This window comes from Physeter macrocephalus, chromosome 2 (genome assembly GCF_002837175.3).
Source record: "Physeter macrocephalus isolate SW-GA chromosome 2, ASM283717v5, whole genome shotgun sequence".
In the NCBI taxonomy this organism is placed as follows: domain Eukaryota; kingdom Metazoa; phylum Chordata; class Mammalia; order Artiodactyla; family Physeteridae; genus Physeter; species Physeter macrocephalus.
Window position 1 is genome coordinate 105,842,217 of NC_041215.1, and position 26,274 is coordinate 105,868,490.

Genomic DNA, 26,274 nt, shown 5'->3' on the forward strand with positions numbered 1-26,274 from the left:
GACTTGAAGCATTAAAAGAGCCAGATTTGCTTTGCTAAGGGAGATGGGGAAAGATTACTGGATAAAGATGACTGGGCAAAGAATAGGGTCTTGATTAGTACCAGAGTTTTTGAGAAACGAGAAGGAAAGGACAAGAGCCTAACATAACATAAAGTTAGTTTTTCTGAAATGAAAAAGGAATTTTCCAGAAACAATAGTCGTGCCTAACCAAGCCCTGTACTTGCAAAAGGATCTAGTCAGGATAAGTAGAGAATTTGATCTATCAAATGGAGTGGAGAAGAACATGGCAGGTTCTCAGAGCCTGGTGCCATAAACATGCCTACCATATACCTCCCTTGAGTCTAGACTCCATTATCAAGGAATTTTGGTCATAACCTTGTCCAATAGTTCATCTATGGGTAACATGCTGGTCAGGCAATTGTATTTCTCTTTGTAATTATACCCTGGTCTACACATCAGTCTCTATGCACTTTGCTAATGTGGGTAAACATCCCTGAGACCAGTTGATTCTGAGGCACTGATGAGATCAAGTTTCTGGGCCATCCATGACCTAAGGGTAGTGAACTCACCCAGTAATCCTCCTGTGCTGGAACCTTCTGCCCTTCCCCAGGTAGCACCCTACCTCGCCATTGCCTAATGCCTTCTTGCTTCAAAAATTCTACTGTCTCCAGTTAATATCCTTAGACTTTGATGCCCTAAGATCTAAAAATACTGGACTGTGGACTACAGTACTTCCATTTGAGGGTAGATCAACACTGCACACCTAAGGAATCAAGTGACTTCCCTAACTGATGCCATATATGGAGGAGTTGTCACAATCAGGCAGAAACAGAAAGGCAATATTAAATAGTGATTAAACACGTGGCCATTAGCACCAGATTCTAATCCATGTGACCTCTCTGGGCCTGTTTCCTCATTTATAAAATGAAGATGACCATACCCACCTATACCTCACAGGATTGGATGTGGGACTTAAACGGGATAATGCAGTATCTGGCTCATAGCAAGTGCTCAATAAATGTTAGTAATAGACCTCCCTACCTTGTGTTTTTAAAGCATAATTGTAATGCCCAATTGCCCATGATCACAGGGACCAAAAATCAACTTGTAAAGAAGGAAAAATAGCTCAGAGACTATAGCTTGAACCCTGAATGATGGTTTATTTGTTTTAGCTTTATCTCCCCTTGGCCTCCCTCTCCTTGCCAGACACTGTATTGGAGAAAGTAGGAAAAGTCCTGGCTGCAAATCTCAGATCCCCCAACAATGTGATGTTGGCTAAGTCACTTATGCTTTGTGCATCCTTAGTTTGCTCATCTGTAAAATGGGAGTAGTGGTGTCTGCGTTCCACTCTCTCTGGGTTGTTGTAAAAAACCATAGGAGAAGACACAGGTAAAAAAGCTCTCTAAGAGCTCTAAATTACTACCCCCATTCACACTACTTGGGTAATCTGAACCCATATTTGAGACAGAGAGAGACCAAGTTGTGTGGTCTCCTTTCAACAACTGAAACTTCCAATACCTTGCTTGCAAACCTGTTTCTGTTAAGCATAGATAAATGAGCCAGAGACGATGTTTACTGAGAAGAAACTTGGTTCCCCTCACATAGATTGTGTCATATATTCAATATCACCTGGGATACAGCCAAAGGGAAGAATGCCTCTCTATATCCTCCCGCCCCAGAGCACCCTGCCCCAACTTAGCCAGTCTGCCATATAATACCGTTCAGCAGGTGAGTGGCCATTTGGCCAGAGTTTCACTTCCTCTACCCTCAGAAATGCATTCGGCTCCCTGGTGAATCTGACCAGAAAGGATGGCCCTGAAGTCCAGCTTGACCCCAAAGGATCATTCTAGAACACACAGAAAGGTCTTTAGTGCTACATCCTATATGAAGTTGAGGTTTTCTTGGGAGCAGGCCTAACGTGGCCCTGGGCCACCCCAGATTCAGGGATTCCCTGGGTCACTAAAACCTGAGCAGTCCCCCTGAACCTACGCCTGAGTAGTCTGCATCTGCCCCACCAACACTCTCAGCATCAGCTCAGACCCAAAGTAGCCTTCAGGAGCCAATGGGCAGAGGAAGGGGAGCTGCAGGGAGGGAGCAGTCCCACAGATAAATACTTGGCTCTTGACCCAATGACACCAAGGATGAGAATGATGTAAGGAATGACAAGGGTTGGGGAATATGGGGACAGTGAGGCTGGCTGGGAGCCTCCAGAAGCCCAGTGCTCCAACATACGCAGAGCCCCTGAGGGCTTCCAGCGCCTCTGGTTGAAAGACAGCCCCGCATTGTTCCACAGAGCTGCAAGCAGAGAGTGGAGGTGTTGCTAAAGCGGCTCCAAACAAGGAAAGTTTGCCAAACTGTTTCAGCAATAAATCTACCTTGAGTAAGTGATGAAAATAGCTGCAGGACCCTTTAAACCATCGATGAAAGATTTGTTAACTATGCTGGAGTCATCTTTTGACTCAGATCCTTCCTGAGGGTTACACAGACAGGGGAAGTGCAGATTGCTAAGCAGTGCATTTGTCTGAGTTTTTCTACAAGTAAATGAACTGCAGACATCCCAGGAAATCAAGTGCTTCAGACTGAGCATCTCAGTGACAATAGAGCAGGGCTGCAGGTCACTCCACCATCAACACACCTCTTTTATCCCCTAGTCCCTCACAGTTTACAAAGGGCTGTCATATTCATGATCTTATTTGAGCCCCAGACAACTCTGCAAGGAAGCGAGAGCAAGAAATCAGTATCCCCATTTTACAGATGAGGAAACTGAGTCCATGAAACAAAGACTCAACCTGGAGCCTCCTGACTCTTAAAGCAGTTCTGTTCCACTGACCTGGCTGCCACTTCCGTGGAGGCACTAGCAGAAATACAGTAATAAGGAGGGAGGAGGAACAAGGGCCTTGATCAACACTTTTGCTCAGAAAAGCAAGAAGGAAGGCAGTTTGGAAGCAGCTAACAGCATCATACCCATCTCTGGGCTTGTGAAGTTGACCCACTGTTCACCTTTGCAGGTCACCAGGGCCTGGATGAAGGGGAAGCTGGGGCTGGTGGACACGTGGACCAGGGCTCTGTAGCCAAGAACCACAGCAACCAGGGGACTCGCTTGCCACCACTCAGGAAGCAGCCCTGGCAGGAAGATGAAACCCAGGCAGAGGTACCATTTCTAATGGGGTCCCCTCTGTCACTGTTCTTCTTGACTTTAGAGGTAATGCTCCCTCCCTTCACCATTTCTTGGGGTCCTCCAGAGAAGAGAAGAGTACTTTGAGCCTACTGACCCCTGTTTCCCAAAGTGTCACCTGTGGAACCCTAGCACTGCCAGATGCTCCATGCAAAAAAAGGGTTTCTTGGCCAAATACATGTGGGAAATGCAGCACACCATGTCCTCCTCCCAGAGAGTCACAGTGCACATTTGACCATGGACCATAGGTAGTTCTATAGGTAAAGTGGGTGGTTTAGCTTTAACTCATGGTTTTCCAATCTTACTTACTTACCTCCCTTCACTCTTCACCCCATCTAGGCAGCTCTAGTCTTCTCTAGAAAAAAGAGCTTTTTTGGCCTTAGCGTTGGAAAAGCCTTGTTTTGAGTCCTGCATCTTGCTAGCTGTGGTGACTAACTTAACCAACTAACTTTGAACCTGAATTACCTCTTCTGTAAAATGGAGCTGTTATCATACACACCTTCCAAGGTTGCTATGAGGATTAAATAAGTTAAAATGTAAAAATGCTTTCTAAGCTCTAAGGCCCGTGTGTGTGTGTGTGTGTGTGTGTGTGTGTGTGTGTGTGTGTGTGTGTGTGTACAAGGCGACAGTGGTTCAGAGAAACATAGACAACGTGTGCTCCTATCTTGAATAAACATGTATGACTTGCAAGCAGGTCATACGCCAATGAAACAGGAAAGGGGGAGAAGAGAAGTACCACCTAGTGGGAGAGAAGAGACGTTTTATGATGGATAAAGACAATGTTACTAGTGTGAATATACTTAATGCAGAACTATACACTTAAAAATGGTTAAAATGATAAATTTTATGTTATGTATATTTTACTACAATAAAAAAAAGTTTGCCAAAGAGAAAAGACAGTGATACTAATGCTTGATTTTTAATTTTTTGATTTTGATATTTAATTTTTTTGCAAGAAAGCACTATATGTCAGGCATGGTTAAATGTCATTCTCTCTATCACCAATAATAAAATGTTTTATTATAATAAACATCATGAAATACCTTGCCATTACAACCATGTTATTCTTCCCAGGCTGCTAAGGAGATTTCATCCTTGGAACCACCAGTCTAGCCACAAGGTCTGACTGTTATAGGAACCTGCTCTGTTCCTTTACAAAACCTTTTTTTCAGGAATGCGTATCTGTCATTCCCTAGGACACGTCAAAAGGGAATCACCGTTGTATCCACGCTTCAAAGGAAAGCCACCACGAAAAAACACAGCAAACCTCCAGGAGGGCCCTTGGGCATGCCCGCATAGATCATTCTTGGCTCCTGCGTGACAAATCCCACACGACATTCTATGGAGGCGCCTTCCCCCACAGGAAGGCAGATCTCAGCGGTAAGAAGCCGAATGTCTTGCTTGCTGATCTCGGTAAACCTGATCCTGCAGAGAGCACTGAGGCAGGCTGAGTGTCACTTCCTCATGCCACTCACCTTAGAAAATAACTGCCAAAGTCCAGCTGGAGGTAGGAATGAGACCAGTCCTCAACCGCACACATTCCGCAGTCAGACTGCCTGTGCTCAAATTACCCCCACTTACCAACTGTGACCTTGGGCAAGTTATTTAATCTTACCGAGGTTCTGTTTCCTCATCTATAGAATGGGAATAATAATAATACCTCCATAAGGCTATTATGGGGATTCAGTTAATGCATATAAAATACTTTGCATGGGGCTTCCCTGGTGGCGCAGTGGTTGAGAATCCGCCTGCTGATGCAGGGGACACGGGTTCGTGCCCCGGTCCGGGAAGATCCCATATGCCGCGGAGCGGCTGGGCCCGTGAGCCATGGCCGCTGAGCCTGCGCGTCCGGAGCCTGTGCTCCGCAAAGGGAGAGGCCACAACAGTGAGAGGCCCGCGTACCGCAAAAAAAAAAATACTTTGCATGATTCTTGTCCCATTGTTAACACTTAATACATAGTAACTATTAATATGATCGTTATTATTCTCCCCGTCACCTGACTCAACCAGCAAGAACCCAACCCAGATAATGAGATTAGGGCTCCCTGAAGCTGCCTCAGCCAAAGCCATGGCTGTCTGAGTGCCTCGGCACTCTCTTTGCCTCTCTTCCCATTAACCCAAAAGTGATAAAAGTTGAAAGTCAACTGTCCATCCCCACACCGGCAACTAATAAGTTCTTGTTCCCATCCTGTTTCTACAGACAAACAAGGGAATATGAAACTCCACCAGGGCAGAAGCAGCCACTTGCTCCAGGAGCCTCCTGCTGAAAGATGTCTTTTCCCTCCTGTAGCATCTGCCACTGGCTCAGAAAAAAACACATCTGGAGAAGCGAGGAGGAAAAAGGTTGTGTGTGTGTGCTTTTAAGCATGTGTGCACTTTAAAGATTCATCTCAATCTAGGAATGAGGTGACTCAAAGGGATGTCTCAGAGAACAGGCCTTACTTGCTTCTGAGCTCACCGGGTGGAGCTGGACTAAAGCTGTAGTAATTTACTAAATGTTGAAAACAGTGAAGCACAGGAAATTTCAGCTGCCCCCGATTAAAGCGTTATGGTGTTAAACAAACTTTCTGGTGCCAACAGAATCCTTTTTTCTGTTAAGGGGCTGAGGTTTACCTGTGAGCATGTAAGGACAGAATTTGAGTTTGTAAGCAGCTGACCCACTTCAAACTCAAAATGCTGGAACCCAGAAATGGTTTTGCTTAATTGAGGGTCCGTCACCTTTGAAAATGTAGGATAAATTTTGCAGGTTTATCAACCCCCTTCAGAAGTCAGGTACACCTTCCTTAAAGATGTCCTTCGCTGTCTCTGGCCTGGTCCTGCCTTGAAATTCTGTGTGGGTCTTCAGTTTGGTTGGGAAGCACCTGTGCTGAGTGGGAATGAGCAGGAACTCTGGAATATTCCGCCCGTGGCAGCTGTGTTACTTGAGCCAGTGGCTCACCACTCTGAGCTATAGTGACCTCCTCTGTGCACACAAATAATAATGCCAGCCTTGGGCTTCCTTGGTGGCGCAGTGGTTAAGAATCCGCCTGCCAATGCAGGGGACACGGGTTCGAGCCCTGGTCTGGGAAGATCCCACATGCCGCGGAGCAACTAAGCCCGTGCGCCACAACTACTGAGCCTGTGCTCTAGAGCCCGCGTGCCACAACTACTGAGCCCGCGTGCCACAACTACTGAAGCCCACGTGCCTAGAGCCTGTGCTCCACAACAAGATAAACCACCGCGATGAGAGGCCCGTGCACCGCAACAGAGAGTAGCCCCCGCTCGCCGCAACTAGAGAAAGCCTGAGCCCAGCAACGAAGACCCAACAGAGCCAAAAATTTTTAAAAAATTAAAAAATAAAAAATAAATAAATTTTAAATAAATAAATAAATAATGCCAGCCTCACAGGGCTGATGGAAGGATGAAAGGAGATGAAGCATTTATGTGAAAGTATCTTGTGTCCAACTGGAAACAACAGCAATGTTAGTTTACAGTGGGGATTTGTACCATCTGAAGTGGCCCTGTGAGGAGCCATGGGCACACCAGGTGGTCCTGGTGCCAGTGAGGCAAGTCGTTTTCAGTCTGTTCAGGATTTTCTCAGATTTCCCATGTCTAAGCTGATCTAAACCTTTCCATTCATACCAGAAGGGCATCTGTCTTCCCAGGTTCCTCTGAACCAGGAGTAAACAGCAGGCCTGACCTACCAGGGTCACTCAGGCCTAAGGAAAGCCCTCAATCTCACACCCAGTTCAGCCCAGAACCGAGCCAGGCTCAGAGGACAGGAGTCCCTTCCCTCAACCCATGTATATGATTTAGCAGAGGGAAGCAATATTTTCCACTATATTAAAACTCTGTACATTTTAAATTACAATAGAGAAATTAAGGCGTGGCTTATCAGCCATACCTCACACAAACCATTTGAGTTTCCACATAGATTTCCCAATGCAAACCTTGTCAAACAAAATACACAAGGTCAGTATTCAGAAGAGGGCAGTTGGTGGGCAGCTGGCACCTGGACAGTGGAGGTGTCCAGGGACATAAATATGCTATGTGCATGTGTTGGGTTAATCATTTTCTTAACGTCTCATAATTATACATATTACCCTGAATATATTTGGGTGAATTTCCTTCCTCATTCAACTCTAAACACGTTAGGATACTTGTGTGTGTTTCTGATCTTTTTTTCTTTTTGAACACTAAAAAAGTGAGAGACGTTTTTATTTTTCCTCCTGTGAAATTGAAGTCCCTGAAACCCAGCACATATATACATTTCATAGAGCCAAGTTCGTATGTTAAAAGCTGCAAACTAAAAGGAGAAATTTTCAGCAACTTCTGAATAATTGGAAACAGGAGACTCTAAGTACTACCCGTAGCTCCTCTCTCTCTCTCTCTCTCTCTCTCTCTCTCTCTCTCTCTCCATATACATATACACATACACCACACTCACACATATGTTTTGGGGTTTTTTGGACATAAAAAAACTGGGTTACAGTTGTGGCTGATTCTGACACACTGTGATTTTTTTTCTAGCTATGCTCATGTTACAGATGTGTGGAGACACCTAGGTATTCTGCTAGTGGCAAGATTAGGTATTAAACCCTAATGAAAGAAGAGTCTTCTCTCAAAGAAATATCATAGAAAAAAGCCTAGTTCCAAACACTGTTGTAACTACATATAATTAGCTCATTTAATCCTAATGGCAACTTATGAGGTGGGCAGTATGATTACCCCCATTTTACAGAGGAAGAAATTGAGGCTTAGAGAGATGACATGAGGAAAGGAAACACAAATGTGTATTGCTATTTTCTGCCCTTTCTTACCTACAGGTTTGCACAGTCCACAATCTGAGCCATACTTTTTTCTCTTAACGACACAAGGCAAGATTTCTCCTTCTCCGGACATGGAAATCTCAGCTCTATCATTTTAATCTGGCTCAGTTTCCCGACTGCAAGAGAAAGACTGTATTTCCTCACAAAGGCTCTTGAATTTACCACATTTATACTTCTCAGAGCAATCAGAGGCTGGGTTAACGGGTGCATAACCAAGTTCCCATGAAGCAAAGCAGCCCTACTCTAGTGAGTTGACCGGTTTCCAGGTCTGTCAGCTTTATCTCCCAGCCCTGGGTACAGAAGCGACATTACACTCAGAAGCTTCTGATGCTGGAGATTCAATAAGATACAATGTCATTTATCCCTTGCAGGCAGCTGGATTTAGATACCTGCCAGATGGGGGTGTGTTTGTTTTTACATTTTCTCCAGGCACCAAAGGCTGTGAAATCACCTCCTATCTCAGAGGAATCACCCAGAGTCCTGGACCCCCTGAGGAGTCAACTTGAAGCCAATAAGCCCCCAGCAGAGCTCTTCATCTTCCCCGTGGAGATTCATTTCCATACCCAACACCCACCAAAAGGAAAGTCACGAAGAAGAGGTATGTCCCTGTGACTGGGTCTCCTGAGGGAACCCGGCAGGCCAGGAAGGATTGGGGTGTGGGTCCCACTAACACAGCCCTCTCCTAAATCGTGGCTGACACTCTTCAGGGTCACCCCCTTGAGAGAATTTTTTTTTAAAGAAAGAAAAAGGATAAGTCTACAAGTAGTTCTCTTCTGGTCATACTCAACTCAATTTTTAAAATATTTATTGAGTCCTCATCAAGCAGAGCATTTTGCTAAACTGTGGAAGAAAATGGAAGTCAGCCATACACATAAATTAAGTCCAATACACCGCAGATGTTATAAAGGTGCAAGAATTTTCAGGCAGCTTACAACAAATAAATGCAATATATTAAAAAGGACAACTAAAATTGAAATTGAAAAAATAAAACACCTGGTTAAAAAGAGTAGAGAAATAGATGTTATCAGACATCTGGGATGAACTCATTGCTTTTGGTAAGCACTGGATTTAGATGAGTTACCTGGCAGCCAAGATAAAGAGGATATTTAGATCGTTGGACCTTTGCTTTATAAAAGGAAGATAAAAGTTTGTCTGAAGAGCCATTTTCCTGATTTTTTGTAATATATTTTATTGAGGTATAGTTGATTTACATTGTTGTGTTAATTTCTACTGTACAGCAAAGTGATTCAGTTATACATATATATACATTCTTTTTCATATTCTTTTCCATTATGGTTTATCACAGGATATTGACTATAGTTCCCTGTGCTGTATAGTAGGATCTTGTTGTTTATCCATCCTATATATCATAGTTTACACCTGCTAATTCCAAACTCCCAGTCCTTCCTTTCCCCACTGCCCTCCCCCTTGGCAACCGCAAGTCTGCTCTCTATGTCTGTGAGTCTGTTCCATTTTACTGATTTTGAATTAGGTACCATTATTATGTAACATTAGATGATTTCTACAATCCTTGTCAGGGAAGAGATTTTGAGCTTCTAAGCAAAGTGCTAAGAGAATACAGGTAAGGGAGAGAGCAATTCCAACTGGGACTTAGAAAGGCTTTTTGAAAGAGGCTTCTGAGTGACCGCTCAGCTCACCCTGCGCCCTGCACAAGGAGAAATTCTTTCTTACCTTCCCAAGCCATTCCACATTCTTGCCCCTGGGACTTTTCTGGGCAAGCTGAGGCAAAAGGCAACTCTCTAAACAGCTGACTCCAATTTTGCAGAAGTCCTAGTTCTGAGCTTTCTAGAAACTTCAGCAAAAACGGCCACTGATTTCTCAGTTTTTGCTCTACGGCTGTTTGGAATTCTCACTATGAAGAAGAATGTCTGTTAATCTTAGAAGACCAGTCAATGGAAGGGGTCATAAGGGAAATTTCTGAAGTGATGAAAATGTTCTAAATCTTGGTTGGTTGCATGGATATATACATTTGTCAAAACTCATTGAACTGTACACTTAAGATCTGCACATTTCACTCCATAGATTTTAACTTGCAAAAAAAAATTACTTAGCTCCTTAAAAAAAACACATAGTATTACAGTATTTTTAAATGTAGGTTTTTCTTATTATTCAGGTATGATGAGGCCAATAGAGATCAGGAGACAACTGCCAGTGAAAAGATAGTCTTACTCACAGTTCGCAAGAGGAGAGGGCATGCTATGCCCCTCGAGGCCACATGGAGAAGAACCAGGGTCAGCTAGGAAGCAGAAGAGCTGGCGAGGCGTTGGGAGGGGGGGGCGTGGGGGATGGGCAAGCGTCTTTATTGCATTTTTGGCAGGAAGGAATGGGCGAGGCAGGGCAAGCAGGCCAAGCCGGTTTGGGATTGGCCAGTTTGAAAAGTTTGGGCAGGCTCTGTGCATCAGGGCTGTCCCTGGTTGTCTGGTACCTGGCCCTGGGGTCATTAAGGCAGGGGGATAGTGGCCTGGAAGTGTAAAGGAGGTCATGGCTGGGGAGAGGGAGGAGGGGCTCTAGATTGGTTGGTTTCCATATGAAATGTGCACTTGCAGGTGGTCCTTTACTGTCTCTAGGAACTGGCTAGCCCTGGGAGGGACAGCCTCCCCAGGGTGAGTAAGGTCCAAGATGTCAAAACACTAGAATAAAAAGATATGCTTACTGATTCACTTTGCTGTACACCTGAAACTAACACAACATTGTAAATCAACTATACTCCAATTAAAAAAAAAACATGCTTAATATACACAAAGACAGGACTATTTGCAGGATTTGGTTAAATCCTGATTATCTCCCATGATGACCCTGGAAGGAAGGTCACCAGGCCATCATGGACCAGATTCTTAAACCTATTAGATCCATTGAGCTTGCCAACACACTGACAAATGAAAAATAGGAATAAAATATAAAGAAAGTGAATCCATTGAGTTCTTCCTTCTTTGCTTAATATACACAAAGACAGGACTATTTGCAGGATTTGGTTAAATCCTGATTATCTCCCATGATGACCCTGGAAGGAAGGTCACCAGGCCATCATGGACCAGATTCTTAAACCTATTAGATCCATTGAGCTTGCCAACACACTGACAAATGAAAAATAGGAATAAAATATAAAGAAAGTGAATCCATTGAGTTCTTCCTTCTTTTGTATGTCAGTGAGGACTCCTTCAGTAACAAGTGTTAGAAGCCTAACTCAAACTCTCGTAAGCAAAAAAAGAAATGTATTCACTCATGTAATTGGATAGTGCAAGGACCAGCCAACTCCAGGCTCAGCTGGATCCAGGCCTCAGAAAATGTCCTCTGGGCACTATTTGTCTGAGTCTCTCAGCTCTGTTAGCCTTTCCTCTCAATCACGTTGTCCCCATGTGGTGGTAAAGATGGCCTCCTGCAATTCCATGACAACTTGTTAACCCCGGTAGAAAGGATATGCCTCTTGGACTTCCCTGGTGGCTCAGTGGTTAAGAATCCGCCTGCCAGTGCAGGGGACACAGGTTCGAATCCTGGTCCGGGAAGATCCCACATGTTGTGGAGCAACCAAGCCCGTGTGCCACAACTACTGAGCCTGCACTCTAGAGCCCGCTAGCCACAGCTACTGAGCCCACACACCACAACTACTGAAGCCCCCGCACCTAGAGCCCGTGCTTCACAACAAGAGAAGCCACGGCAATAAGAAGCCCACACACCGCAAGGAAAGTAGCCCCCACTCGCTGCAACTAGAGAAAGCCTGTGCTCAGCAACAAAGACCCAATGCAGCCAAAAATAAATAAATGAATAAAAAAATTTATTTTAAAAAAGAAAGGATATGCCTCTTAAAAGCTCTTGCAAAAAGTACCAAAATTGCCTGTGATTGGCCAGGCTTGGGCTATGTGCCCACCCCAGACCCAGTCACCGTGGCTAAAGCAATGAGGTGCTCTCGTTAGCCAGGCTTCAGTCACTTGCCCATCCCTGGAGTCAGGGAACGGACCACCCAAACCACATGGTCTGAGTGAGAGAAAGATGGGTCCCCAAAAAGAAGAGACAGCTGGCAAAAACCACAGATGTCTACTACAACTTGGTTTTCTCTTTGTCTCCTAGGTGCTCCACACCCTGAGTCAGCATCAGAAACAGAAGAAGAGTCCAGACCTTTATGGAGGCCTCCCCTGAAGCAGGTGCCCCTGAAAAGGCCAAGGGAATTAACAGTACATCTCCCAGTAGACACAGGGAGGGACACACTCTCGCCTCAAGGTAGCTATTCCTTCCCTCCAGCATCCCACAGGGATCTCACTCCAAAGGAGAGCAAGGCAAGACACATCAGGGTCCTCAGCCATAAAAAGGAGGCTAGAGGGACTTCCCTGGTGAAGCAGTGGTTAAGAATCCGCCTGCCAATGCAGGGGACACGAGTTCGAGCCCTGATCTAGGAAGATCCCGCATGCCGCGGAGCAACTAGGCCTGTGCACCACAACTACTGAGCCTGTGCTGTACAGCCCGCGAGCCACAACTGTGGAGCCTGCGCTCCTAGAGCCCGTGCTCCGCAGCAAGAGAAGCCACTGCAATGTGAAGCCCACACACCACAACTCACCGCAACTAGAGAAAGCCCGCGCTCAGCAACGAAGACCCAACGCAGCCAAAAATAAATAAATAAATAAATAAAATTTTTTTTTAAAAAGAGTCTAGAAGGGAGGCCACTCCTCCCCGGCCACTTGAAGATGGCTTCTGCTCAGGCAGCAGCTGCCTTAACCAAAGTGCTGCAGTGAAACCAACTTCCTGTCTAGCTCACAAGTTACTTACTCACTAAATCAAACCCCCTACTAATATTTCCTGGTTGCAGATGTAAAACAGCACCAAACTTACTACATATTTGCTGCACGCTCTATAGTTTCTCCCATGTTTTTAACCAATGGAATTTCATTTCTAATCTATTTGGGACTATTCATGAGAAGTTCATAATATCAACAAAAGGCATCACTCCAATTTTTCAAAACATCATGTGGACATCTGAAATTATACATATGAGTGCATCAAAGTGTATATTTTTATGTGTTGATAGGTTGGAAACAGTGGGCCATATTTAGAAAGTTCTACATTTTCACAAAACTGAAGCTCCTTCCCCAAGGGCAAGATGACAGTATCACAAATGCTAGGTGATCTCTGAGTGGTGGTAATCAGAAGAAGTAGACGGATGAACATTCATATTTAAGGACTTCTTCCTCAGTGACAGGCACTGGCCTCAGGTTTTCACACATCTTATCTCATTCACTTCTCACAACAGTCCTACCCTCATTTCACAGATCAGAAATCTGAAGCCCTGGGAGATGAGTGATTTGTTTGAGGTCACACAATTATAAGTGGCCTCGCAGGGCTTGGAGCTGAGGCCTTCCAGTGCCAGAATCTGTGCTCTTATTCATTATACTGCACTGCCTCTCAGAATAAAAAAAAAAAAAAAAAAGAACCCAGGTCAGGATGTTCTTGAGACATTTCCATTTTGAGAAGATCCTTTGATTATTGAGGCAGGGTCTTGTTTACCATATCTCTTAAGTGAGAGTTAATTATCCTAAAGACTTCCAAGTGTTTTTAAAAAATCCACATATGAGGACTTCCCTGGTGGTCCATTGGTTAAGAATCCGCCTTCCAATGCAGGGGACGCGGGTTAGATCCCTGGTCAGGGGACTAAGATCCCACATGCCGCAGGGCAACTAAGCCTGCGCGCTCTAAAGCCCACGTGCCACAACTAGAGAGAAGCCCTTGCCGCAATGACGATCCCGCGTGCTGCAACTAAGACCCAATGCAACCAAATAAATAATAAATAGTTTTTGTTTTTTTTTTTTAATCCTCATATGGCAAGGGTCACTCTGTGTGCAGACAGGTAAGAAAGCAGCTTTGCCTCTGTGCACCACAATGTCAGGGGCACAGCCTGAGCCACCAGGAGGGATGGGCAACACCAGGGAATTTCATCTTCAGTGCTGCTCACCTCACACTGCCCTCCACTTGTTTTGAGCTGCCATGTCCACTGGGGACCCAGTATCTAGAGCTTGTCCATCCTCTGCTACCCTGCCAGGAGGAAGCTGGGCTAAGAAGTCCCTGGTACCTTGGTTAGTTCAGTATGTTAGTTCAGTGTGTGACTCAACTGGGTAGTAGATGCATTAAAAAAAAAAAAAAAAAAAAGGTCTAAAGAGGCAAGATTTTCATGGCAATCTTTCTCACACAGGGGTCCCTGGAGCAAGGGTGTTTAGAACTAGTAAGTGGGACTCTCATTGCCCCAGAGGTTGCACAGACCCATTTACGTGCTTAGCCCTGGATTGTTTCACTTCTCATATCATAAAAATGAAGCCATATTTTTTATACGCACATACACACATACATATTTTATTTTATTGCTGAACCATCCGAGACTAAACTGCAGACTTTGTACATTTCATCCCTTATCAGCACGTATCTCCCAAGAGCAAGGATATTCTCCTTGTAACCACAGTACAATTATCACATTCAAGAAAATTAACATTGATGTGATACTATTTTCTACTATATAGTCCACATTCAAATTTCTCTAATTACACCAGTAATATTCCTTACAGTTGTTTTTTTTTCCCCAATCAATCCAGGATTCCACTCAGAATCATACATTGTATTTAATTGTCACATCTCTTTAGAATCTTTTCATCTAGAACACTTCCCCAGTCTCATTTTGCATGACACTGACATTTTTGAAGAGTTTAGGCTAGTTGCTTTACAGAATTATCCTCAATTTAGGTTTGTTTCCTCAAGATTAGATTCAGATCAAACATTTTTGGCAAGAATGGCATGTTGGTGACGTGTGCTTCTCGGTGCATTACATCAAGGGACACAAAATATCCCTGTATATTAATGCCATTTGTTATAAGTTGTTCCATTATAAGTGATGTTAAATTTCATTATTTGGTTAAAGAGATGTCTTTCTCCATTGTAAAGACACCTCTTACCTTTGTAAATAAGTAGCCTGTGATACTTGGAAACTGTGTGTGAAGCCAGCCTTTAAACACAAACACCAAGAGTGTGTTGAACATGAAATAAAGACCACTCTCTCTGAGATTAAGACAAGGTCCCAATCACTTTTAGATTACTGGGTTTTGCCGTCCCTAGAGCAGCCCCTAGAGCAGAGCCAGTTCTGGGAAAGAGTGAGAGAAAGAACAGAGATGGAGGCCAAGACGTGCTTTATGGAGTTTATCATCCATCCTGTTACCCTCTAACTACCATCTAGAAGGGGATACTTTGTACTTTATGACCTGGAGGAGCCATGAGATCACTGGTTCTGCTTAGAAAAATTGCTTTGTGGTTGGAACTCTGTAGCCAATAGTCCCATGAGCTTTAATGCTGAGGTCTCCCCCCGTTAGGGAAGGACCTTGCAGCCTCCCTAGTCTTTCTCCTATCTCAGGAGCCCATCAATAGGATGAGGATAACAACAACCACTGCTCAGTTCCCCCCAGTTCTTGGAGGCTCCCCAACAGGAGGGCTGCTATTTTAGCCAAGAGTAATCGCACCTTGGCTGTGGGAGACACCTGGCTTCTGCTCCTTAGCAGGGCTGGAAAAGAGAGACAAACTTGAGAATGAGGGGAATAAGTGATCCTAGACACTAGGAGCCATCAACAGAATTAGAAAAGAGGTTCCTAGGCTTCCCTGGTGGTGCAGTGGTTGAGAGTCCGCCTGCCGATGCAGCGTACACGGGTTCGTGCCCTGGTCCGGGAAGATCCCACATGCCGCGGAGCGGCTGGGCCCGTGAGTCATGGCCGCTGAGCCTGCGCGTCCGGAGCCTGTGCTCCGCAACGGGAGAGGCCACAACAGTGAGAGGCCCGCGTACCACAAAAAAAAAAAAAAAAGAAAAGAGGTTCCTTCTCCTTCTTGCTGATCCAAATTCTCACTCATCCTTTTTCTCCTTTTGCTTTTGAAGAGGATGATGGTCCACCCCAGGATGGCACCCCACCACTGTCCCTGACGGAAGGAAGAAAAAGTCGGGAGAGCCAGAGGGGCCTGGACAGCCCCAGGACACCAGGCCACAGCAGCCCCATGGGCCCCCTACATGTGAGACGGGCCGGCGGGGCACTCCCAGCAGAAGCACAAGGTAATCACTCCCGGGGTGCATGGATGCACCCTCTTGGCTTGTCTGTGGCTCTGGGCTCATTTTAATCATCTTCCAGGGCCACACATAAGCTGTCTGAAAGCCTCCCCATTGAAAAACGGAAATCAGCAGTGTTTCCAATGCTGTCAGTGGGATTAACGGTCACCATGCATACTCCTCAAGAGTCAGTACCTGTTTTAAGGGTTTTCTGCACCAACATGCACTGCCAAGCCGTTCTGTGCTTTCCTTGCTCCTGGCAGCAGCATGTGATGACACAGCTCCCTGCACTCATCAGGTGGACTCGCTACTGGGTTTACCAGGCATCCTCAACACCGAGCCATAACCCTGCACGGGGCAAGGGAGCCTGGGGACCCTGCCAACAGGAAGAGTCCCCGGGGAGGAGTCACCCTCCGGCCCAGGGCAGAGCCTGAGGCCTGTGCACAGAGAGAAAAGGACTCTGGATTTTCTACTGAAGGATGAGGCAGGCAGGGCCACATCCTCTATGACTGAGCCCCACTCAGAGTTCTTATCCTTAAGAGCCAACAGTCCAGGAGGAAACTAAGACAGTGCAATAACAGCTTCTATGGGGGCCTTGATCTAAATGCAGCACATAAAGCGAAAGTTGCTTAGGGTCCAAATTACCCCTGAAAATCCCTTAGGGAGGGGCCATGCTGGAGACCAACAAACCATTTTCTAGAAAGTGCAGCCCAGGGGCTTCCCTGCTGGCGCAGTGGTTAAGAATCCGCCTGCCAATGCAGGGGACGCGGGTTCGAGCCCTGGTCCGGGAAGATCCCACATGCCGCGGAGCAACTAAGCCCGTGCGTCACAGCTACTGAGCCTCTGCTCTAGAGCCCCCGAGCCACAACCACTGAAGCCCGCGTGCCTAGAGCCCCTGCTCCGCAACAAGAGAAGCCACCGCAATGAGAAGCCAGCACATCGCAATGAAGAGTAGCCCCAGCTCTCTGCAACTAGAGAAAGCCCGCGCACAGCAAGGGAGACCCAACGCAGCCAAAAATAAATGAATAAAAAATAATTAAAAGGAAGTGCAGCCCAATCAGCTGTTCCTCCCTCATCGGAGGATGGGCAGCTTTCTCTGATTGAGCACCAGATGAAGGAGATGGTGTGTGTTTGGGTGCCAGACAATGTGAACAAAGTATCTCTGTTAACAGCAGAATCACACTCAGGGCCTAGAGAAGCTCACACTCGAGAGGAATGTGGCAACTGAGAGCTACCAAGAAGACAACAGATTCCACAGCTCTCGTCCCCTCCCAGGCTCGCTCAGAGACAGATGCCTCACTATTCAAATCCTGCTCGCTCGCACTCCCCCTGCCTCGACCCAAGCATTTATTTATATTTGAAGCCTTGTAAGCATAAATTCAGTACATGGATCAATAATTCCATTATGTGCTTGCAGCTCCTCTGTTTAAGGCTGGAATGGTCAAAGTCAAATTCTCTCTCTCTCTCTCATCAAAGAAACTTACAAACTATTTCCAAATGGAACCTTTCTCTTACAACCTCCTCCCTTTTATATTTGCATGGCAATGATGCTCTCTTAATTTTGAGCTAATGAACTGAACTTTAGGTACAGTAGCGTCACCACCAAGGGTATTCCTAGGAGGTTGCATTGCCCAGAACAAATCACACCAAACACACTCACACACACATACACACACACACACACACACACCCCGAATTAGACACCCTTACAAAAGGAGAACCTGATTAGAATGAATGCCGGGGCTGTGACTATGACAAGTGCAGCCTGAAGCCTCAAGTGTGTAGGCTGAGTGTGTGTAAATGAATGTGTGTATGGGGGCACATGTGTGTCTTAGGGTTTGTGTGTGCTTATATAGCTATGGGAGTACATGCGTATACTTGTGTGCTCATGTATGTATGTGTGATTATGCAGGCATGCAGGCCTGCCTGCAAACAAGTACACATGTGTTGCTGTGTGTCCTTGTTCATGTGTGATACATGTGTGTCCTTGCAGGCACACCTGCATACGTGTGTGTGCCTCGTGAGTGTGTATATATGTACTGTGAGTGCACACCTTGGTGTAAGCATGTGTGAGTGTGCTTCCGTGTGTGTGTGATGCCTCTGTGTATATGTGTGTTTACACACTTGTAAGCGTCCACTGTGGCTGATTGCCAGCTCTACTCCTGACCCTTTTGCCTTGGAAATGGGGAAGGTAAAGTTATAGAAACACCCTCAATCTTTCTAAGCAACTGAGAGAAATAGAGCTTCCTTCGCCTCCTTGGCCTGAGCCCCTTGGAGTCACTAAGCAGTCCCAGCATTTGATCCACAGGGCACAGCTGTGCCGCTGAGTACTGCACAAAGGCATGTGACAGAGCAGGAAGCAGAGGCTGGAACCACCGAGCCCTGTGCCCAGGAGCTGGGCTGCACACACTTGGAGGATGGGGCTCCCTTTCCTTCACACAAGGTGCCCCCTCCAGGCTCACTTTGTCCCTGGAGGGCTGCCTGAAACCAGAGGATTCCCCCTTTTCTAGACCTTCACAGAAGGCACAACGTAGGCTATGGCAGCCCCGCCCTGTTCATCCCACACTGACTCCAGATGATGGGGCGTGAACGCTGGCCCTGCTCTGCCAAATCCCAGGAGTGGGGCTGGCCCTGCACCCTGGCAAGCACCTGAGCACACCGGCATCTGCCCACTGGGGATTCAGGGAGCACGGTCCAGGTTTAGCCTCCCTCCCCTGCACTGGTGCTAACACTGCCCATGCTTGTGCTTATTTTCAAGAAAAATCCAGAGACCCCACACTGGGACGCTTCTTGCTTGGTCCAAATGGAGGAAACATCTTCCTGTCCCTCACAAGGCCTACCCAAACCGAGGAACTTCTGTCGGGTGAAGGTAAGATGATACATCCCAGGTCAGCCTCGCTTTCTTGGGGGAAGATTTTACCTGCAGCTTCCAAAACTCCCCAGCAGCAGAGACATCATTAAAAACAGACGCAAGTCAACCAGTTTCTCCCCTCTCGCTGAACACAGGGATGCTTCTGTAGCTCAGACACGATAACCCAATGTCTGCATAACAAGTTTGCTCTTGCTGGAGCATCTGGAGAGAGACGTTCCCATGGAATGGCTTGGAGGAGGCCTCATGTGCCGTGCTGATGCCTTGATGAGGATGATAAAGCCCTCTTGGTATTTGCCCAAACTAAACACTGCCTTTTCTCTTCTTTCCAACCACCCTCCAGAGGTGGAGGTGGCTAATTGGTAATCCAATCAGGTATCCTTGTTATGTGCATTGGTTCATTGCTGTGACTCATCTGGCTCCTGACAGATATCAAGGCAGTTTCCAAAAACCCTTCTGGCATGTTCACTTTTTGGAAAAGGGATGCTGGCTCTGGGCAATAACCATCTTACAAAGGGAAAAAAAAAAATGAAGTCAGAGGGTGATGAGTGTCAACCACCCAGGAACCATCATGATGTGTATGCATGAGTCGTACAGCCAGCAGGCCTCTTAATGAGAAAGATTAAAATCTGCACTCATTTGGTGGGTGATGTCATGACTGCCTCAACCAAAAGAGCATGGAATCAGAGCCAGGAGATCTGAGTAGCCCTGGCTTGTCCTCTATGTTGTCAGATGACTTTGCGTCAACCCTTCCTTGTGTCCAAGGTTCCTCCTCTCATTCGAAACAAGGGGATCGACTCCACCACCATCAGCTATTGAGTATCGCTGCATTTTATGTGTTGTGTCTGTTGCTGTGAAAGTAGCCACTTAGTACACGGATTTCCAGAAACCAGAATGCATTCGGTTCCAAATCCAGCATTAAAGAACTTCCATCACCACTTGGGCTGTCCCATGATATGAGTATAAAAATAACTTGGTTCTGAACTGGAGGAAGCAGGAGTGAGACAGGTGGAGGCCATTGTCACTGTGATACAGCTGGTACAACAGCTGGAATGCAAACACGATTCTGTTCACCTGCTGCACATTTGTCCACTCTCTTCCAAGAGAAATAGCTCCCCTTTGGGCAAAGCAAAAGCCAGAAGCAGAAAAGGAAATATTTAAGTTCCATGTTTAAGTTTGTTGTCATCTCGTCAGTATTCGGTCATTTCGGCATCCTCAGCACTTAGCACAGTCCCTGACGCAAACATAGCAGGATCACAATATATGTTCATTGAAAATCTTTCAATAATTTCCACACAAAAGAAAGAAAGAGAGAAATGAAATTTATGCCGAATAAATCGAGACTTGCCTGCCATCTTGTCTTAGTCCCATGAACAATGTACTTAATCCTACTTGCCTCTCAAACCTAAAGGCATTCACTGTGAGCTTGTTGAATAAATGAACAAATGAATCATCCGTCAATCAGTCAGTCAGTCAATGGCCTCTCTCTAGCCTGTCCTCCATATACAGCTGGTGGAGCTCCAGCCTCGACGGTGATTGCATAGGGCCCTGGGAGGCAGGCAGAACCTTAACCCACATCTCCCTACAAGAGCCCATAGAACAGGCCCAGCTTTCTAAGAGTCTCTGTTAATGGGAAAGCCCTGTTTTGTTTTGCTTTGGGAAGCAGGATACTGAAAAACATTTTCAACTCCTGCAAAGGATTTGCTCCACCCACACCAAATTCTTTGCAGCTGTTTGTTCAAATGCATCTTGATCACCATCCCCACCTACTCTTCCAGTCTCATGTCCCACTATATTCAGGCCCACCCTTTTCTCATCTGTCTGATGGCCCAAACATTCAGTCTTCCTTCTCTTATCTCCCAGCCTTTGCCCAAGTTGCCCTCAAATATTTAGAATCATTTTAAGTTCCAAGGGAAGGTTCCTCTTTTCTGGGATATTTTGCTCAATAAATCCACTTCATCTCACTGAACTGCTATGATGTAGCTTTCACCCATTTCTCTCTCTCAATCCCACTTTTGTGATTACTGTATTTATATGCATCTGTTTGTTGTTTAGCTCCCAAATATATTAGAAGAGTCCTAGAGAACCTCTTATCTTTATCATATGTCCAAGAAATGCGTGGACAGAATACCCCAGGTGCCATAAAGGAAAGTCGGGGGGGGGAAAATCATAGTTGTTGTTTTTTAATTTTAAAAAATCTTGGGTTAAAGCGGAAATATGATCTGTCTGATCATTCTGAGACTTTCAGACTCTGCCAACATCTACTTGGAAATAAATTCTTAAGCAATTAGATCATGATATCTTGCTTTCAGATAGCACAGAAGAATGAGTATAAACCTTCAGAAGAAAAAAAAAAAAGATGTGAAGACGTGAGCTGGAATTCGACCCTCTTGGTCATGTTGGGATATTGCAACACTTAGAAAATTCATAGGCTTAAGAAAGGAAAATTTAACTTGGAAGGATACAAGTCAAAACATTGGAACATTGGAGTTGCTTATCCTTGATTCAAATCCTTCATCTATTCTCCTAGTCACAGTGGCAGCAATAGAAGTTTTCTTTCAGAAGTTCTTTTATTCAGAAGTTCTTTATTGCAAGAAGTTCAAGAATGTCTGTGCCAGTGGTTCGGTTTGGGACTCCAGGTCCCATGCAAATTTAAATTCTTCATCTCTTTCAGAGTTTCCAGTTGACACCTGCTCTTGTCCTAAAAGGATTTTTACCCCCAAAACTTGCCTTGTTTTTTGGTCATTTAATTAGCATCCTTCTCTCTTGCAACTCTTTCTTGGTATGGTGGTTTTAAAATATGTCTACAAATTCTTGACACTTGTTCTTTCAAAAGGGGGAGCCCAATTCTCCTCCCCTTGATTGTGCGCTGGACATAGTGGCTCACTTCTGATAAATATAGAATATGACAGAAGTGATAGTGTGTGACTTCTGAGATGGTCCAGCCCCAGGGAAATCTCCAGATGACTGCATCCCTGATTGGCATTGTGACTGCAGCCTCACAAGAGACTGCACCGGAATCACAGGCCTAAGCCCCTCCCAGATTCCCATAGAAACTATGTGAGATATAGTAAAGGTTTATTGCTTTAAGTCACTAGATTTGGGCGTAATTTGTTTTCATAATAGATAATATACTGGTGTCATTTCCTGATGGTCTACAATTTGGCAAACAGAAAAATGAAGGGTCCAAGAATATCCCAGCTGGTCTCAAAACACTGATTATTTGGGGGCAAACATATGCTAAGTGGTTGACTTTCCTCTGTGTTCTCCCCATTTGTCATTTGTGATAATGTTGGTTGTGGGGACTCATGGGTAAAAGGATCCTTCCATGTTGGTGGGATATTTGACAAAGTATGATTTTCCTTGAGCAGCCTTTCTCTTAGCAGCTGTTGCTTTAGTGAAGATGCCTGGAGATTTAAAAGTGAAGAAGTCCGGGGCTTCCCTGGTGGCGCAGTGATTAAGAATCCGCCTGCCAATGCAGGGGACAGGGGTTCGAGTCCTGGTCAGGGAAGATCCCACATGCCGTGGAGCAACTAAGCCCGTGAGCCACAACTACTGAGCCTGCGCTCTAGAGCCTGCGAGCCACAACTACTGAGCCCGTGTGCCACAACTACTGAAGCCCACGCGCCTAGAGCCCGTGCTCCCAACAAGAGAAGCCACCGCGATGAGAAGCATGTGCATCGCAACGAAGAGTAGCCCCTGCTCGCCGCAACTAGAGAAAGCCCGCATGCAGCAACGAAGACCCAACGCAGCCAAAACTAAAATAAATAAAATAAAATAAATTAATTTTTAAAAAAAGTGAAGAAGTCCATTAGATGAGACAGCATGAGGAAGAAGAAAGAACTCTGGACTAAATATCCAAAGTCTTAGGATTTATTCTCAGCTCTACCACCCTGATTTCTGTGATCATTGGCAAATAAAGGTACTGCTTTGGAGCTCAGCTTCTCCATAAGGAGAAAGAGGAACTGGGATTAGATCCAATCCTCCCAGTGTATATCCCACAGCACTCCAAGTCCTCAGAAGGTTACCAGGCATTCTGTTAAAAAATAAAAAAAATAAAAGTTCTGAGGCCAAATAAGTTGGAAACCAGTAGGCTAAAGCGAAGCAGATTCCTTACTGCAAGAGCCTCTACTGTGTTAATATGGATTATGGCTCCTCAAGATGAGGATATGCAAGGTTTCCCAAACTTATTTGACCGCTGAATTCTTTCTTGTTTTTAGTAAAGCATCATGTGCATCTAACTAGTCTTTGGAACACACTTTGGAAAATACTAAACATTATTTCTAAGGTTCTTTCCAGCTGTAATGCTATATGTTACTAAATAACCCCCTTTCCCAAGGAGACTCTCTCCATAGAGCAGTTCTGTTGTCTTAAGTCCTGAAGCAGGATCTCAGTCATTCAATAATTCATGACTGTTCTTGCTTTCATTTTCCAAACATCAGTTCTGAATCACTGAGTCCACAATCCCTCCATCTCCAGGTAAAAAGAAGTAGAGGAAGGTAGGAGGAAGCCTGGCTGGCAATAAGGCCCTTTTGCCCAATCAGTATTTGTTAATAATCCATAAGCAGAGCTTCCCTGGTGGCGCAGTGGTTGACAGTCCTCCTGCCGATGCAGGGGACGCGGGTTCGTGCCCCGGTCCGGGAAGATCCCACATGCCGCGGAGCGGCTGGGCCCGTGAGCCATGGCCGCTGAGCCTGCGCGTCCAGAGCCTGTGCTCCGCAACTGGAGAGGCCACAATAGTGAGAGGCCCGCGTACCGCAAAAAAAAAAAAAAAAAAAATCCATAAGCAATCATGGTGGTGGATTTACCAGTTCTCAGATGTTGAAATAAAGAAAAACATGGCTGGAAATGGTCGCTTGGTACCCAGCATTTCCTTCCAGTGCCCTCCTGTACTGCAAAGGCTGGAAGGCTAAAAACCACATTTCCCAGATAACCTTTGCAGTTCGGGGGCGGGTCGCAGATGCCGTTCTGCCAAATAAATGCACTTGCAGGAGATTTGAAGGGCAGAAGTGAGGCAGAGGCACTTTGGCTACTTACACTGGCAAGCGAGCTCGTGAAGACTGTCAAGAGGCAGTTGCTGCAGCAACTTTGTAAGCACCAAGTTCTCTATAGTAGCTCCATTTCTTCTGAAAATACCTTGGTGGTTTCTGTTCTCCACTGAGTCCCGACCCATATACTCTCCTCCCCTTGCAGAAGTTATGGGGGATTCCCATGAGGCTCGGCATGGGGCTAATTTGGGTCTGTCACATGGACCACAGGGCAGTGATAGCTGTGTCTGTCAGGACTTCAGAGGGAAGCGGGTTTCTTTCCCTCAGCGCAGTGAACCCAGCACCGCATCAGCAGCCCACACTGGAAGGTGTTCTGATGGCCACCAGCAGAGAGCCACTAAAAACCACTGGGGAGTCTTCTTTCCTTTGACAGAAACCTCTCATGATTCCTATAAGTACAAAGACTCCCCTCCCTCGTATTTGGCTGAAAATGTGATATTATCGCCACTTTATGCCTTCCAAAGAAGAAAAATGTCAAAAATAATAGTTCTCTTTGAATCTGCTGAAAATTCTTTTTTTTAAGAAAAAAGTCAATATGAAGTGTTGAAGAATATTTAATTCCTCTTTATTTTTTGCATATGTACTTATATTGTTTCTTACAGAGCCTGTAAAGCTGTAAATTCTACCTCCCTCGCATTTTTTCTGTTTCGGAGAACCTTAGAGTTGAGATGGAATGTAGGCATCACCTTCATCCGCACTTAAGCAGGGGAAGCATTTTATCAAACAGATTTTCTGAGGGCACCTATAGATAAAATGGATAAAAGCAGAGCTGCCTGGTTAAAGTAGGGATGGTCTGACTGTGTCCCCCAACAATTCTTCAGAGCCCAGCTAATTCTTTCCCTCCTGAAATGATTCCTGGCTGTGGGGGTCTATGCAGAGTCACTAGAACTATGAGACCACAATTTGAAAACTCTCATTTTATGGATAAGGAAACTGAGGCCCAGAGAGGTACAGTGACTTGCTCAAAGTCACACAGCTCCTATGCGGCAAATCTAAGGCTCAAACCCAGATCTTCCTGCACCTACTTAGGCCAAAGCTCTTCTCACTAGAACTTACTGCTTCTAGGCCCTCTTGTCCAGGTTTCTAGGCTTCAAGGACTAGCTGCAGTCCCACCTTCATTGTACCATCTCACCTGACCACTTCAGCCCACATTGATTGCTACTATCTTAGGTCAGCAGTAATTCTTACTACCTGGGTCTCTCAACAGGCATTCCCTTACTTCCTCTATATTTTTTACTCTTTTTCTTCATCCTCCTCCAAGATCTCCTATGGATAGGTCCCCCTCCTCTACTTCTCAATATCCCAGAGAACATCATAGGTACTCCCAGAACGTTGACCATAAATATTGATAGAAACTGTCAGTAGCAAAGACTTACTTGTTCCCCAATATCCATTTTTCCATTACTCCTGTTATTAACAGAATCCCCTACCCTGAAGTTTAGTTGAACACATGGCTACTTGGCTAGAAATTATATTTCCCAGCCTTCCTTGCAGCCAGGTATGGTCATATAACTGATGTGGCTGATGAAATGTGAACAGAAGTAACTTGTGCGACTTCCAGGTCATTTCCTTAAAAGGAAATCACTGGGGACTTCCTTGGTGGCACAGTGGATAAGAATCCGCCTGCCAATGCAGGGGACACAGGTTCAATCCCTGGTCCGGGAAGACCCCACATGCCGTGGAGCAAGTAAGCCAGCGAAGATCCCACATGCCACAGCTACTAAGCCTGCGTGCCAGGCTCCACAACAAGAGAAGCCACTGCAAGGAGAAGCCCACGCACCACACCAAAGAGTATCCCCCGCTCGCCACAACTAGAGAAAGCCCGCGCACAGCAACGAAGACCCAACGCAGCCAAAAAATTTTTTTTTTAATTTTAAAAAAAGGAAACCATTGCCTTCCTCCTCTCTTTTCCCCTTGGACTTGGTTGTAGTGGTGAAGTAGCTTCAACCAGGTGGAAGAGGGCAATACTGTAGGGGATGATGAAGCCATAAGAAAGAAGGAAGCACAGTGCCCAGATAACTTCAGGGAGCAGAGCTACCCTGGGCTACCCATCTCCCTCTAGACTCTTACCTGAAACAGAAATACATGTTTATCTTTCTGAGTCTCTTTGTTACAGCATATAATGCAACTATATATTCTTTCTTAATCTGGACAAAGCAAACCTAACAGATGTTTCTGATGAGCATGTTTTTGAATCCTCCATTGTGCTCCATTCTATCACACGTGCATTTTTCATGTTAAACTGCAACTACTTAAACTCTTCCCCTATCCTTCTAAATTAATTTTCCAAAGTTGGA

The 26,274-nt window shown here is 45.4% G+C and overlaps 1 protein-coding gene across 1 annotated transcript in view; it reads left to right on the top strand.

The window, feature by feature from the left end:
* Window positions 1-26,274, top strand: part of KIAA2012 (KIAA2012 ortholog) — a 126,456-nt gene that overhangs the window by 17,345 nt on the left and 82,837 nt on the right. The window contains 7 exon segments of the mRNA XM_024124719.2: window positions 3,009-3,151; window positions 4,372-4,555; window positions 5,376-5,518; window positions 8,413-8,581; window positions 12,070-12,219; window positions 15,896-16,066; window positions 18,819-18,929. Coding sequence (XP_023980487.1) covers window positions 3,009-3,151; window positions 4,372-4,555; window positions 5,376-5,518; window positions 8,413-8,581; window positions 12,070-12,219; window positions 15,896-16,066; window positions 18,819-18,929 — 1,071 coding nt within the window.